Source organism: Marmota marmota, unplaced genomic scaffold (genome assembly GCF_001458135.2).
Source record: "Marmota marmota marmota unplaced genomic scaffold, marMar, whole genome shotgun sequence".
NCBI classification, from domain to species: domain Eukaryota; kingdom Metazoa; phylum Chordata; class Mammalia; order Rodentia; family Sciuridae; genus Marmota; species Marmota marmota.
The window spans coordinates 12,051,753-12,068,329 of record NW_026000101.1 but is presented as its reverse complement, the minus strand read 5'-3'; the positions used below and the strand labels follow the sequence as shown (position 1 = coordinate 12,068,329).

Sequence of the window (16,577 nt, the reverse complement as noted above, 5' to 3'; positions counted from 1 at the left end):
GTCTCATGATCTTGCATTAACAACAACTGAGAATAATTCTGACAATTTCTATCTATCAAGAGGTAGGCTGATTCTCCCATATGGGAATAATTCAAATTCTTGACTTTTCTTTCCTTCTACGGGTTCTGAATTATGCCATTGCTATTTTCATTACTCCTACAAACACTACTCCAAAATATAACAGATTGTATGTCTCGATGAGTAAACCCCAAACACCTCTGCAAAACACCTCTTAACCCTCTTAAACAAAAACATAAAAGGAACCCTAGAAGATAAAACTACCTCCCAAAATAGATGTAGCTAAAGGCAAGAGCCACCAAGGAGGCAGAGCTGATTACTATCTCCTCCTATCCAATGAAATAAGTGATTAGAAATCAGCCTGAAGTTGCTACTAAAGAATTTCCTTAATGTCGGCTAACATTTAGTAAGCAAAAAAATGTCAGGTAAACTAAATACGGTACTTGGATAATCTCATTTATGGTCACCAAAACCCAAAGGCACACAAAAAATGACATTACTTCCATTTTTGACAGACAAGAAAACAAGCCTATTCAGGTAAGAGGGGAAAAAATTGCCAAATGATCCCAGTTAAATAACAGAGTCCAAGTAGGAATGACTCTGATGACCCTACCTTTTTGGAAACTTCCTGGTGCCACCTTCATTAAGTGTGTGTACTTTAAGGCTTAAAGTACTGGTTAAGTCCTAGTCAGGTGCTGTATAGCAGGGAAGCCCTAAGCAATCACCACACTGGGCTTAACTACAGAACCCAATCCAGGTGCAGGAACCCCACCCTTACCTGTCCCATGAACCTACTCTTGTTATGCTTCTTACCGTGATATTTTTGATGATCTGCTGTACCAAGATGGCATTGGTCAACATGTGAGTCCTGAGGGGTGCGTGTTGAAGCAGCAGGCGAAGTAGCTGGCCCACAACAGGCAGCTCCTCAGGCCCAACTCTGTTCACACGCAGGCTCTGCAGCATCAACCTGAGAACTCGAGGCAGGAGAGCCAGGATGGAGACACAGGCCCCCCATAGCTTGTCCCTATTAAGAAAGAAGTCAGTCAGTGAGCCAACACAGGAAAAGTGTTCCTTTCACATTCCCAAAAATTGAAATGGTCTTTTAAGAGATTAGCATTTCTTGATAAAACACCAGAAATCATCATAAATAAGAACTGGGTTTAATCAGAACTAAGTAAGTATAAATTCAATGAAGAATTAGCTGTTCTCACCTATTCTGTGGGTTCCAGGAAGCTTAGCAACCAGCACTTTCCTGGATTTAACAAGACATTCTCGAAGCCCCAGTATCTAACACTGGACACTATTCAACTGCTATACAATGTAAAAGACATCAGAAGAATAAGAATGCCCCACTGGTTTAAAAAAAAACAGAAGAAGAAGAAGAAGAAGAAAAGAAATACACAAAACTTTAAGTCTATGACCTAGATTCTGAACTTGTTTAATTTCTTAGGAGGGAGCAGATTTATGGGGGGTAGGGTGCTCATCGGGAGCCAAAATAGATCTCACAAAGCAGCCAGTGAGGGGACCATTACTGTCAACAATACATCATGGAAGGCCAGAAATGGTAAATCCAAATGTCAACAAACATCATTCTCTTCATATCTTTATAGAGCAAGAGCAAAAAAGTTTTATGGTAGAGACATATGAACTTGTAGTTAGTCTAACCACATTCTAGAAGAGTGTCAATTAAATGGAGCAACATCTATTTGAAGGGACGAGTCTACAGACTGCTAAAGGCTCTGACCTTAGTCTGTTGCAGTTTCTGTTCCAAAGTGTACAACCCTCCCAGTCCCCAATCATTTTTAAGAGAAGCTTACTACCCTCTAGGTCTAGGTGGAACGGGCCCTTCACCATATGACTAACTTTCCTGACTTCACATATGGCAATGACAACTAAGGCGGATAAGGAATCCACTCTAGGTAAACAGACCCCCTTAATTAAAGGGCACTTATTCAGTCCATTAACTGATGCAGTCAGGCTAGCAAAGCTACATGCAGGGAGAAAAGAGTAAACCAGACTGTAGACATAGCTAATACTGAGGTACAGGCATAGAGGTAAAGATCTCTAGGGAAGAACAGAGGAAGCTACTTTGGTTCCAACTGAATTTATAATACCTGCCCTTAGATATTTACAAGTTACTCCTGTAATGGTCCAATGTTGAATGCAGTCCAGAGATGGATGAAAAAACACAAGAAAAATGAGGCTGCTGCCAGCATACTGTTTTAGTTTTTTTTTTTAAACAGGAATGTTCTCTAAACATAAACCAGTAACATAGCTATCTATTATGAAGTACTATACTGTACATAATTGTACGTACTATACTTTTAAACCATGGCAGTGCAGTAGGTTTGCTTATACCAGTATCACCACAAATGAAAAGTATGTGTTGCATTACAATGTTGCTTGCAATGGCTACAGTGTCACTAGGTGATAGGGATTTTTCAGCTCCACATCTTAGGGGACCACTACTGCATACACAGGTCTCAGTGAGAGAAACCTCATTATGTAGCACAAGACTGAATTCATTTTCTACTTTTGTAAATTGAAGTGGATGTAAAATCATAAATAGGTGAAACTTCTACATGCCAGAAACAGTGAAAGAATTCAGAGATACCCAATAGGGTACACAACAATGTGCGATTTGGGGGATAGAATTTTCCAGTCAATAGTGCTGGAAGCTGACAGCTCAGACCCCAATTATAGCAGGCAGAGAGCTTGAACTGGGCTCCCTACATGCAGTGGGAAGCCAGGAAAATCCAAGTGTTCAACTATCCCATGGGAAGGCCTCCACAAACCTCCAAAACTCTTTAAAAGGCACATTTACAGAAAAGGCACAGGAGTCAGTTCAACCTTGTGAAAGACAATCTCCAGAGCCCCACTTGTTCTGCAAATTGAGGGAGAATTCCCCACAGCAGAGGAAAAAAAGATAAAGAACAAACTGATAGGAGCTTTAACCAATAAACCATAAGCAAACAAGAATAGCAAAAATCCAAACTAGAAACAAATCCAAAAGAAAACTGAACAATATTAAATGAAAGAAATGCTCAAAGGGAAAGCTAAAAGAATTAGCAAAGCGGAAACTGTTAAGAGGCAAAGGCAGAATGAGACACTCTCTACAAGTAAAAGTAGTTTTTGAAAGAACTGAAGAGAAACATAGGAGGAGATAATAATCAAGAACTAACAACAGAAGTTTCCAGGGTGAAGAAGAAAAAACTATAGTCTTCAGAATGAAGGAGCACACCAAGTCTCCAGCAGGATAAATTACAATGTACTGTAGGACAAATTCCAACTTACAACACAAAGTTGAAGAGAAAATAAAAATTTAAGATTACTAACCTACAAACTAAGAGGACTCAGAATAACAACAAATTTTTTCATTAGTAACAAAGGTTTGGTGAAAAGTTCTGAACAATTTAAAATTAGTGAAGCCTGACTTTTTGGCCAGTATTTGTAAAATCAAAGGTTCTCAGTCATTTGGGCACTCTTACCTTTTGTGATCTTACAAATACCTTCTTCAATGGTAAAGGGAATTTTAAGTATTTTAGACTCTGGCTACAAGCACGTTCTTCTGACTAATGCCATCTTGGGGTCCAGGGGTGTTAACAACTTGGCCAATATCCATATAAAACTGGGCACTTTCAACAGGCCAACAAGTTGCATCCTGCCACATAAAGTCAAAGCAGGCTACTCTTCTCTAAGAAAGTACAAAAGATCTATGAAACATCAGATGACAGTGTTTAATAAAGGAGCTTGTATTTCAAGTGACAGAAAGTGACAAATGACAATATACACAGTGCATAAGTAAAGATCTTATAAAATCTTTAGAACCTTGAGAAGTTCCTTGAGATTTATAAAAACTTTTCTTGATCCATCAGACATAAAGTCTGATGATGAGAATGATATCAAATCTATGTTCATTATGTCAATTTATAGTGTATTTATAGAGTATTTACAGTGAAATACACATTTTCTATACACATACACACACACTAAAAAAAAATCAATGAGCATAGACAGTAAAATGGGTAAATTATGGTACATTAATATAACAAAATACTGTATAGCAGTCAGGTGATTACTGCCAAAACCAAACCCAGCCAACAGCCTCTGTAAATTTAATTAAGACATAGTCACATTCATTGCTCTGCATACTATCCACTGCAGTTTTCACACTACCAGCAGTGTTGAGACACGGCCCATAAAACCTAAAATATTTAATATCTGACCCTTCTGAGAAACTGACTGACCCCTAGTAGAGGGGGGGAAAAACTGAATGAAATATGAAATCTCACAAGTGACACTGAATCAGAACTCCTCCCCGTAAAATACGTACACATGTGATTCTTATAAATACCCTTTCTTTTTAAAGTCAAAAAGTTAACACAAAAGTGATTAGGGGTGGGGGCAGAAGAGAAATATAACTGTGGAGGGTGCATGAAACTGAATGTATTGATGATATTCTGTTTCTAAACCTAGGGGTCAGTTAAAAAAAGATTCAGTATACTCTTTTTAAAGTATATAGGTATGTTATACAATCAGTATGTACGATACATTTTCATGGCATTTAAATGTTTAAAAAGCCGAGCTCAATGGTGTATGCCTATAAATCCCAGCAACTTGGGAGGTGAAAGCAGGAGGATCTCAAGTTTGAGGCTAGCTTCAGCAACTTGACAAAACCTTTTCTCATAAATGAGGACTGGGGATGTGCCCAATGGTAAAGTGCCAATAAGTTCAATTCCCAATACCAAAAATAAATAAATGAACAAAAATTGAGAGAGAGAGACACACACACCCCAAAAAGGCACACATCAAAATGTTAGCAGCAAATTAAAGAACTTACTTTCTCCTATTTGTTCACTTGCCAAATTTTAAAAAATAACCTACAATGAATCTTATTAAGTATAAGAATATACACAAGGGAACAGTTTTTAAACTGAAGTGGAATTTTACAAACTATCCTACAAAGTCTAGCTTGAATATTACCTAAGAGCAAAAGTACTGGCTAATTAAAATCACTAGCATCTTAGAACAATTTTCATAAATCCAAGAATTTTATATTCCACTGTGGAAGCTCTAATGAGGCCCAAAACAAAATACAAAGGCTTGTAGTAATACCCATCCTCTTAAGAATAGAATTTTTTTTATCTTGCTAGACCCACAGCAATGTTAATAAGGGAAAGCGCTCAAGAAACTAACTTATAAAATTTATAAAGGAAAATCAAAAAACTAAAAAATCTCACTACAACACACAGAGGATTCATGAAAGAACAAAGCAAAGACAAGCTAGATTTACACAAACTCTCTAAAAGAGAATTTACAGTATTTCTAAAAATCTAATTTAATTCACCCTCTCTAATTTATTTATCTGGGGAGAAAGGCAGAAAAGGAAAAACTTAAGGTTAAAAAACAAAACAAACACACAAAAAAACTATTACCTCTTTTTTAGATGTTCTGCTTCCCCTTTCTCTAGAGTGAGCAGAAAATAAAGAAGACTGTAGCAACAAGAAGCCAGAAATGGCAGTAGAGTTTCACTAACTACACACGTATGATCCAGGAGCTTACAGATAACACCAAAAACACAGCCGGCCGTGCTGTCTGGAATTACAGTCAACCCAACCTAAGCAGAGAAAAATGAGATTAATTACCTCTTTACAGAAGTACCCATCACCCAAATAAAACCAAAATCTGTTAACTGGAATATCAAACTTATAACGCTTCTACTAAAAACTAGCATACACAAAACATACACCACCTGCTGCACCCAAAGGTCATGTTTTCCTTTGAGAATTTAATTGTCAAATAACTTTGAAGAGAATAAGCAGCACTAGGAATGGAACCCAGGGCCTCAAGTGTGCTAGACAACTGTTCTACCACTGAGCCCAAGAAATATGATTAATGAAATCCATTGCCTCCCCTTTAGGACAAAATCTAAAATCTTCCATGTTACAAGTTCTACTGCTCATCAAAACATTATTTAAAAGGATTATTTCATGCATCCAAAGAAAACCTTGACATCAATAATCACAGTTAAAAACTTTTGACTTTACCAACTAGAAAACTCTTGGAATTTGGTACCATATTCCATTCCAGGTAATTAAATGTATAGAGTTCATTTTACATTTAGTCTTCTCCTGCCTTCTGATTTAGCCATTCAGATAAAAAGAAAATACCATTAGAGGAGTGGATATAAGATATTACTATTCATAACACTTGACTGCTTTGCAGTCAAGAAACCCTGGAAGGCCAAATAAGGCTCATTATGGTACGTTCATTCACCTAGACTACACTGTCATAAAGGTAAAATCTAACTTGTAACTGTACAGAAACATGATTTCAATCTCCTGAAAACTACTATCACGTAATCATTTTAAAAGCCTGGAAATTCTGAGGACTTAATCTCCTCCATTGGGCTGTCTGAAAATGGTGGCCAAGCCTGGCTGGCATATTGATCTTTTACTAGGATAATGAATATAGTCAAAGGAAAGCATAACCTTCTGAGGTGGCAACAGGAAAAAAAAAAATGGTAGGCATCTCTGATGATACAAGGTATAAGAATTGCAAGTTTGATAGCAGGAAGAAAAAAAAAGGAAGTACCAGGAATTCAAAGAATTACCCTGTCCTAATTCAAGAGAAATAAAATTTTGAAGGAGAAAAAGGGGGTTATGGATGTGCCTATAAAATTACAAAAAAAAGTGAGTTTTTAGGAAGATAAAATTTGAGAATTTTCCCTTGCACTATAACACATTATAAAAAAACTAAAGATTAAAGTTGTAGCAAATTAAAAGCAACAAAGGAGATATGCCTTCTCTGAGTTAATACTAATAGGGACAAAAGACACCCATGGGTAAGTGAAGTCAGTCTCAATATTGATCACACTGCTCCCAGGGACCAAGACTTAGAACCCAAACTACCTAAGTGGAACTCAGACTCTGGTCTATCTGCTGGGTTCCTAATACACAAAAACCATGCACATGTAAATTACAAGAGCATCACAAATCAAAAGAGAACTAAAGTATGTTATGGACCCTCATTTTATAGATGAAGAAAGGAAAAGAAGGAATTTCTCCCAAGGTCACAGAATTACTTAGTAACATCTAGAAATAACAGGATTTCTCAGTTCTCAGCAATTGTATAATGCTGTTAGAGGCAATGCTATCCTTAAGCTTAGAATTCCAAACACTGTCTCTTTCGACTTTGACAAACTCAAATCTTAGCTACTGAATTGGTTTTATTTTTTAAGAGAAAAAAATTTTAAGGATATTTACCAAATGCTTACTGATGGCACTTTGCAGGATGTCAAAGCTCTGACTCCGGGCAGGGATAACCAACAAACTGTGACAAACTGCCTGTCAGAAAAAGAGAAAACCAGTAACCAAATCTTAACATTTTAGGTAAGACAAGTTCAACAGATTTTTTTAAACCTATTTGCTCTACATAATAATGGGAAACAGGTATTTAAAAAATGACTTTGAAGATACAAATGTCAATCAGACCTCATATATAGGCTAATTTTCCCCATTCATCTATTAAACATGTACTTAAGCACTGAACTAGGTTAGGTGTCACAGGAATGGAAGAATGAGACATTTTCTACTCTCACAATTTTCAAGTAGCTTAAAGCAAGTTGCTACAATAGAAAGATATGAATGATATGAAGGAAGGGCTAACAAAACTTCTTGCCATTTGGTGGAAAAAACTGTACCACAGAAAAATACTCAATACAGAAAATAAAAATACAGGCTGAAGGTTGAGTATCTCTTATCCAAAATGCCCAGGACTGAAAAAATGTTTCAGAGTTTAGAGTTTTTCAGATTTTGGAATATTTGCTTATTTGGCTCTTATGGAGTGAAATCTATGGAAATATTCAAAATCCAAAATTTCTAAAATCTGAAAACACTTCAGATTCCAAAATCCAAAACTTTTTTGAAAGTCACGTCAGGCTTAAGAAATTTCTGACTTCTGAGCACTTCAAATTTCTAATTTTTGAATAAAGCATGAGGATGGCACTCCACAGGATATATTCTGTTCAATTTCATCATAACCCTGACTTCCTATTCCCCAAAGGTAAAAATAGGAGAAATCTATAGGAAAAGAAGGGAGGTAGGAACCACACACCAAAAATACTTTAAACTTTTTAAGTCATAAAGAAAACAGAAAGCCAAGAATGGCACCAAGTCTTTCATAGATTTCAGTCATAACATAGACTCTAGAACCTGATGGCATGTAGTACCAGAGGTGAACTATGTAGAAAAATTGTAGGGAGAGACAAAAAGACTGATGAAAGGAGGAATATCACCCTAGGCAGAAACTGGTCCACCTAGGTTCAAGAGAACTGTAAATCACCCTCAAATGGGGACTGAAGTTGTGACTCAGCAGCAGAGCGCTCACCTATCACGTGTGAGGCCCTGGGTTTGATCCTTAGCACCACATATAAATAAAATAAAGATATTGTGTCCACCTACAACTAAACCAATATTAAAAAAACAAAAAACAAAAAAAACATGATGGTGCAATGTATGTGGTGGTGGTGGTGGTAGGGTCTTTGTTTCTGGTGCCAGAAATTAAACCCAGGGTCTTCTGTACACTAGGCACACATTCTACCACTGAGCTATACCCCCAACCTATATTTGTTATGTATGGATTTCTTAAAGTAGGAGAGAAAAGTTCAATAGCTCTATACATTATATTTCTTAGAGTTTGATACTACTCAAAAGTTTTTAAATGGAAATTTTATTTATCAATAGAAGAAAAATTTTCCAATGCCTTCTTCCTGCTTCAAAGTAAGCATGGTGAATACTGCCATTAATAGAAGATAAATCACATTTGAAAAGTGTCCATTAATCATAAATGTCTGCTTTATCTTTTCCCTCCTTGAACAATTCAGTTCTAAAGTCAGTGGGTGTGGCTGAGCTAGTGAACTCTGGTGAGAAAGTAGAGGAGGCTCAGATCAGGTTATGCATGAATAGGGACAGACTGCCCCCAAGAGCCAGAGTCCAAGTGGGGTGAAGAGAGAAGGGTCGAAGGCACAACAAAGAGAGATGGATTACAAACAGAAGAAATGATCAAGTCAGTACTACAGGAGATAAGATTCTCACTATCAGAGAAAACAGGTACAAGGAAGGAACAAAAGACAACCAGAATGAACCCTGAGATGGTGAATTCCTAATTGCTGTCCACTAAGCAGGACAGAAATCCATTTGGTTTCTACCAACCATTCTTCATTATTCCATGTAGAACTGGTTTGCCATATTCTACTCTGACATAAGAGAGAAAGGAAAGCAGAAAACCTGAAATGAACATATGACTTCAAGACCTGGAGGCTAAGATTAAAGTGGGCAAGTGCTAAGTAGCCAAAACTATAATTTAATAACTGGTAAAGGTTAAATATTAAAATAAATTACAAAATAAAACAGGCTTTTAAAGTTTTAGATCTAAAATATGTTAACTTTTAAAAAGTTAGGTTACACATTGACATCAAGACAAGAATTCTTGTCACCTTTCCATGTACATACCTAACTAAAAGAGGCCAAACTGCTACACAGAAAGCAACCAATGTTCTAGTATCTAGAGGTCAACAGTATAGTCAGGAGCAGCACCCTGACTCCTAAGTCAAAATTCTATTCAGCTAAAGACTTACCTGTGCTGCAGTATCTTACTGACCAAGAACAATTTCTTTCTTTTTGAAAATCTGGGACTTTCCTACTCTATTTGTTTCAGTGGCGTCACATAAAAATGTTATAAACCAGAGCATGTAGACAGAAAACTGAATATAGAAAACAAATGTTTTCAAACTTTAGACAATGAGCAACACTAAAGTTGTAAATACAGTGATTTATTATATTGGCCTCTGCTGAAGGCACTTTGAGGAGGAACCCAAGCAAAGTGTGGAAGGCTCCCTAATATAGGCAAGACAGGGCAAGGACTTTGAGAGAGCTGTTGACAACTAGAATTTGGATTGAAAAGAACTTGAAAGTAAAGAGAATTCCAGTCTCTTTAGGTATTCTGCTAAATACAAAGCTGTGAATGCACAAGGCTTGTCTCCAGGATGCCAGGCAAAGAACATGCAGGGGCAGAAAACGAACAATTCCTAAAGCTCAAACAGGACACAGAGATGTCTGAGTACTAACCAGGGAAAATGGAGGGTCTTCCTAGAACACCCAGGTCATTGAGAAGATGCTCAGAGAACACAAAGCAGGGCTAAATGAGCCCAAGAACAAAAGTTGGCAAATATTTTCCTATGAAAAGCCAAATAGTATTTTAAGTTTTGTAGGCCATGTACAGCTCTGTCACATATTCTTTCTTTCATTTTAACAACTGTTAAAAGAACGTACACACTTACATCAAGGATGGTATAAAAATAGGAACAACAAAAACTGGGTCAGAAGCCACAGTTTAATGAGCCTTATGTTAATAAAGGCAACTTGTTCTAATAAGCCACACCAATCAAACTAAAAACCAAGATTCAAAAGGCCCAAGCTGATACTTCTCAAACAGCATGACCACCAGAAAAAGAGCCAAATAGCCTAAGAACAACAAAATTTTCCAACTCAAAAATACCCACTATTCAATATCTACTCAAAAACTTCTGAACATGTCAAGATGTACAACACAAAACATAACCAGGAGAAAAATAAATCTACATAAATGACTGATAGAACCAAGAACCTTAAAACAATTTTTATAACTATCTTAAGCAAATGTAACACCAAAAGAAAAGCAAAAGATTTAAGAAAAAATTCTTGACATTAAAAAAATGTGAAATTTAAAATTCATTGGTTGGGCCAGCTGCAGTAGCACACACCTGTAATTCTAACTACTTGGGAAGCTAAAACAGGACAGTATCAAGTTTTAGGCCAGCCTAAGCAACTTAAGTAAGACCTCATCTCAATAAAATAAAATAAAAAGCGCTAGGAATATAGTGGTTAGAGTGCCCCTAGGTTCAATCTTCAGTACCATAAAATAAATAAATTTAAGAAATTTTAAAAACTCACTGGTTGGATATAAAAGCAGCTGAATACTACAAAAAAGATTAGTGACCTGAAGACATAATAATTTTTTAAAACACAAAAAATGCTTTAAAAAAATGACATTCAAAACAAAATAGTCTTAACACATGTTAATTAAGAGACCTACAAGAAGGGAACACAACACCTATTTTCCTTAACACAATAAACTATAAGCCAACAAAACACTAAGCAAATATAAGCCAAGAAAATGTAAAAGTAACATTTAGGTACAACAAAAGCTCCATATAGAAATATTTAAGAAGGATAAAAAGAAAATGTTTTTAAAAATGCAGAGAAAGAAATTAGAGAAATGAAAACACATTACATACAGAGAAACACAAGTAAGAATGACCTTATTTATCTATCCTTATATATTCCAGTATTACATAAAGTAGGATAGTGTAATTTGGAGGTAGACTGTGTTAAGTTAAAGAGCAATTAATGATAAAAGGGGATGCCCTTGATGCCAAAAGTAGAAAAAAAAATTGAAAATCTAAAAATACTCAAAATATGAAAGACAATGAATTCCTATTTTGCAATGAAATACCATCAATGAATTCCTATTTTACAATGAAATACCATACACCACTGAAAAAGAATGAACTACTTGACACATTAATATAACTCTCTTAGTATGTTGAATGAATAAAAGCAAATTACTAAAAAGATATTATTTTATTTTTTAACAGTTCAGTAACATGGGGGCTGGGGTTGTAGCTCAGTGGTAGAGTGCTTGCCTAGCACGTGTGAGGCACTGGGTTCGATTCTCAGCACCACATCTAAATAAATAAAATAAAGGTCCATTGACAACTAAAAAATATTTTTAAAAAAAAGTTCAGTAACATGTAAAACAAAACAATAAAATTTGAAGTTATATACATTTATGGTGAAACTATAAAAAAGTATAAATACATATTACATTACTCTAAATGAAGAACAGAGCCAGGTATGGTGGTGCACACCTATAATTGTAGCTAGAGAGGCTGAGGCAGGAGGATGGTGAGTTCAAAGACAGCCTCAGCAATGCAGTGAGACCTTGTCCCTAAATAAAATACAAAAAAAGGGAAGGGGATGTGGTTCAGTGGTTAAGTGCCCCTGGGTTCAAGCCCTCGTACCAAAAAAAACGAGAGAGAAAAAGACAGAGAGATTTTAAAAATACTGAAAATACTGTTATTTCTTAAAACTGTTTGTTACTTTGTATGACCATTTTTTCAGAGTTTATTCATGTTAAAAAGTATTCTTAGCCAGTGTGGTGGCACACGCCTATAATCCCAGTGACTCAGGAGGCTAAGGCAGGAGGAGAGAAAGTTCAAGACTAGCCTGAGCAACTTAATGAAACCCTGTCTCAAAATAAAAAGAGCTAGAGATGTAGCTCAATGGTAGAGGACTTGCCTAGCATGCAGGAGGCCCTAAGATCAATTCCAAGTACCAAAAAAAAAAAAAAAAAAATCTTCGGGAGTTTGTAAGGTAGCCCAGATAGCACATGTGCTTAGCAAGCATGAGGCCCTGAGTCTGAGCCACAGCACAACCAAAACAAAACAACCATTCAATATCTTACAAATGACAGTTAACCTTAAAACTGTTTGCTGGGCCTGGAAAGGAAATCTCTATTTGGGATCCTACCCTGTTAATTACTGTTTTTAAAAGAAAGATCATACAATCATACAGCTGTATGATTTCTTTAGTGGCCAGGAAGAACGATCACAAAGACATTAAATGAAAATTGCAAGTCCAGAACAATATAAACAATATGTTATTTCTATAAGAGTAGAAAACCCAAAGAACATATGCATATAGGTAGTTTGTTGTAAAGATACAGAAGGTAATGTTATTTAGAAAAAACTAGGTAACAGAAACTAGCAGAACCTGGGGAGGGAAAATGGGCGATTCAGGAACTCAGAATATGTTTTTTCACTATGATCTGTCTATCTTTCTCAACTATATGTTTTAAATAATACATACTCCAAAAAGTCCTGATATTTAAAAAAATATTTTTTACCTAGGCATATAACACTGCCGTAATACAAACAGGTAAGTCCACTCTAGTAACTTGCCCAAATTAAGTTACTAGAAAAACATATTTTTTTGCACTTAACATGTCAGAAACTATGTATTTCAAATATTTTCACCTGAAGACTGAAGTATAACAAAGTTTATCCAAAGTAAATTTTGCTTAAAAACTTCAATAACTAAAAACAAGACTTTACAATTTTCCCTAATTTATGTCCTAACATTGCAAAGATAGCAACCTTGGAAATTTAATAGGTGGCCTTGGCAAATGTTCACCTCAGATATATAGATAATCACATTTTAATGACAACTGTGTCTTGGCTTTCTACAGATGATTGGCTTATAAAAATTTTTTTAATTGCTAGTTAGAAACCAGAGCTGTAAGAACCACCATATATTATGACCTCATAATAACAATGCCTAAAAAGGTTGAGTTTTCAAGTCATCACACTAGACACTGGCAAGTCTATGCCTGGAATCCCCATACAATGCTTTCCTCAAAATGTCAGGACACTTGATGGGTGGGGGTGGAGGACGGTGGTACTAGATATTGAACCCAACCCTTTTTATTTTTCAACAGGGTCTCACTAAGTTACTGAGGCCTGCCTCAAACCTGGGATCCTCCCACTTCCACCTCCTGAGTCAACAGGATTACAGGTGTGTCACTATGCCTGATAGAACACTTTAAATAAATCAGAATCTGCCTGTGCTTTCAAAGGACACAATTACCATTATTATATACTGTTGGCAATTCTGAATCTAGTAAGCAAGACCTTCACCTCAATTTATTATTTCTTTTCATTTTTAAAAACATCAGTATTTTTGAAGGACCCCAAGTACACATAATACTACATACCGTGAGTAATATAAAAGGAGGATAAATGTCTTTGGCAAAGCCTTAAGTGTCAAAACCAAAGTCAAAAAAAGGCCATGACAGGGCTAGGGCTGTAGCTGAGTGGTAGAGCACTTGCCTAGCATGTGTGAGGGACTGGGTTTAATCCTCAGCACAACATAACAAAAAATTTTTTAATGTATCCACCTATAACTAAAAAATAAACATTTAACAGAACTAAATAAAGGTATTTTATTTAGCATAAAATAGACCTAAAATTTTTAAAAAGGCCATGACAGAAAAATGTTAAGTATCTATAAAAAGTACAACCCTAAAAATCAAAAGGACATGAAGAGAATTCAGAATAAAGAAGTAAACAGATCAGATGAATAAGTTGGTGCAACAACAAAACAGAAGAACACTGACAGGGGTGGGGGTTAGTCATTGGGTTATGGGAAAAAATGCAATGTCCTGGCCAGGGCCTCTTGGATCATTTTTTTAAAAATCAGCCAGCAAAAACATAAGTGCAGGTTATAAGTGAAAGATTAAAACCAAAATTACATGGGGTAAGCCAGATACGGTGGCACCTGTAATCCCAATGGCTTGGAAGGCTGAAGCAGGTGGATCTCAAGTTCAAAGCCAGACTCAACAAAAGCAAGGTGCTAAGCAACCCAGTGAGCCCAACTCTAAATAAAAATACAAAACAGGGCTGGGGATGTGGCTCAGTGGTTGAGTGCCCCAGAGTTCAAACCCTGATACCCCGCCCCAAATTACATGGGATGACATAATTGTACTTATATTCAATAAGAATAAGCAACTTTGAATGCAAGTGAAGAATTTTTTTTTGTAATTTTTTTTTTAGTTGTAGATGGACACAATACCTTTATTTATTTTTATATGGTGCTGAGGATCGAACCCAATGCCTCACACGTGAAAGGGAGGCACTCTACCACTGAGCTACAGCCAAAGCCCAAGAAATATTTTAAAAAAGAAAATAAATAAGAAATGGGGCTGGGCATTAAGCTCAGCGGTAGAGCATATACTTAGAAAGCACAGGGTCCCTTAATTTAATCCTACCATCAAGCCAAAAAAAGGAGAAATGCATCAAAGCCTTAGTATTGTCTGTTGTAATGTTTTTGTGTATTTAGTTTAAGCACTGGTAACATCTGCAACAACTTATCAATCTTATAATTCCAATTTAATTTAGACTTGCTTCGTTGTTTTTGTTTTGTTTTTTGGTGCCAGGGATTGTATAGGCCCTTAACTACTGAGCCAAATCCCCATCCCTTTTTATTTTTAGACACGGTCTCACTTAGGGACTGCTAAATTGCTGAGGCTGGCCTTGAACTTGCGACCCTCCTGCCACAGCCTTCCAAACTGCAGGGTTACAGGTATGCTGCAGTACCCAGCTAGACTTGTGGTTTTAGTTAGAAATTTCATTAAATAGTACTGAAACATAAACATGTTAATATTTTAACAAAATATTAAATATTAAAGTATTAATATAAAATATTCACCTTATTTATTAAGTTTAATTTTTTAGATATCTACAAGATTTGCCTTAATATTTATAAAGGAAACAAATAATTGCTTTGGAAACCAAAGTATTTTATAAATACTAAAATATATTAAAGTTATTAAATTTCTGGTCTGTAAAAGGAATCATATATAAATCAAAGTCCTCTTTTTAAAAGATTGTTTAAATTTGTTGTATTTATTTTAAAAATTAGACTTCTTTCCTTTTTTAAATAGATGGATCTATTTTATGCTAAATAAAAGAAAATAAATGTCTCCATCATTCAAAGTATTGATTTTTGTTCTATTTCTAGTGGAGTTTCATAATGAAAACCACTCCTCTTACAAGTATCTCCTCTCCGGGATAAGCATTTTCAAAACAGGGATCACTATCTTATACTAATTTCTCTAAAAACAGCTCACAAGGCAACTCTAACACATATAGTAACCGTTGGTGGTTAATAAACAGAAATTCAGTAATTATCAGTTTGTTTTGAGATGCTCTATTACCTCTGTTACATCCCAATGGTGTAAAAACTGATCCAAGTCTGTAAGGTAGAGCAGCACAGGGGAAAGCTGTGTCTGGATGACATGAGGAACTCCTCGGAGGTTCTGAAGCCAAGTCAACTCTTCTTTTGAAAAGCCTAACGCAGTTAAGAAAGAAAGCTATGTAAAAATAAATTAATTACAAAGCAGTAACAGTCTTCATAATTTTTTATAAACAGGTAACATGTACCTTCCAGCAAACCCTTCTTTAGTTTCTACATATCATATAATTATCTTAAGAAATGAACTTGTAATAATGAGGCAGTTGAATTCACATAATTATGTGCTCTGACCCAAAGTAAAATATATCCTAAAATGGGCTATCCCACCTACTAGAACTTTACTACTTTTACTTAAAAAAGTAAATTTTTTTGAAAAAGCAAATGAATGAGTAAAAATAACATACTTTTACAATGCCAAACATTACATTTCTTAGATAAAAGCCCTGTTTTAAAATTACTGTACCTCCCAAGTCTATTTTTTTGTTTCTTAACTGAACTCAGGGCCCTGCAGATGGACAATACATTTGTAGTTCCTTCAACTACACCTTAGTTAACAAAATTTTGATTTCTTTATCACCCCAGTACATTTGACCTAAGCTACACAGACAATGTCCCAAAGTTGCTCCTGACATGTAGCTGTTCTCAGAA

The 16,577-nt window shown here is 35.7% G+C and overlaps 2 protein-coding genes across 2 annotated transcripts in view; one reads left to right on the top strand and one right to left on the bottom strand.

Annotated features, from left to right (window-relative positions):
- Invs (inversin) overlaps window positions 1–13,751 on the top strand; it is a 157,277-nt gene extending 143,526 nt beyond the window's left edge. The window contains exon 18 of the mRNA XM_048783301.1: window positions 13,615–13,751. The gene's annotated coding sequence lies outside the window, so the exon portion shown is untranslated. The remainder of the gene's footprint in view (window positions 1–13,614) is intronic.
- Window positions 1–16,577, bottom strand: part of Tex10 (testis expressed 10) — a 46,059-nt gene that overhangs the window by 519 nt on the left and 28,963 nt on the right. The window contains exons 11-14 of the mRNA XM_015492254.2: window positions 15,892–16,025; window positions 7,284–7,364; window positions 5,454–5,635; window positions 832–1,042 (exon numbers count right to left, since the gene is read on the bottom strand). Of these exons, the coding sequence (XP_015347740.1) occupies window positions 832–1,042; window positions 5,454–5,635; window positions 7,284–7,364; window positions 15,892–16,025 (608 nt within the window). The remainder of the gene's footprint in view (window positions 1–831; window positions 1,043–5,453; window positions 5,636–7,283; window positions 7,365–15,891; window positions 16,026–16,577) is intronic.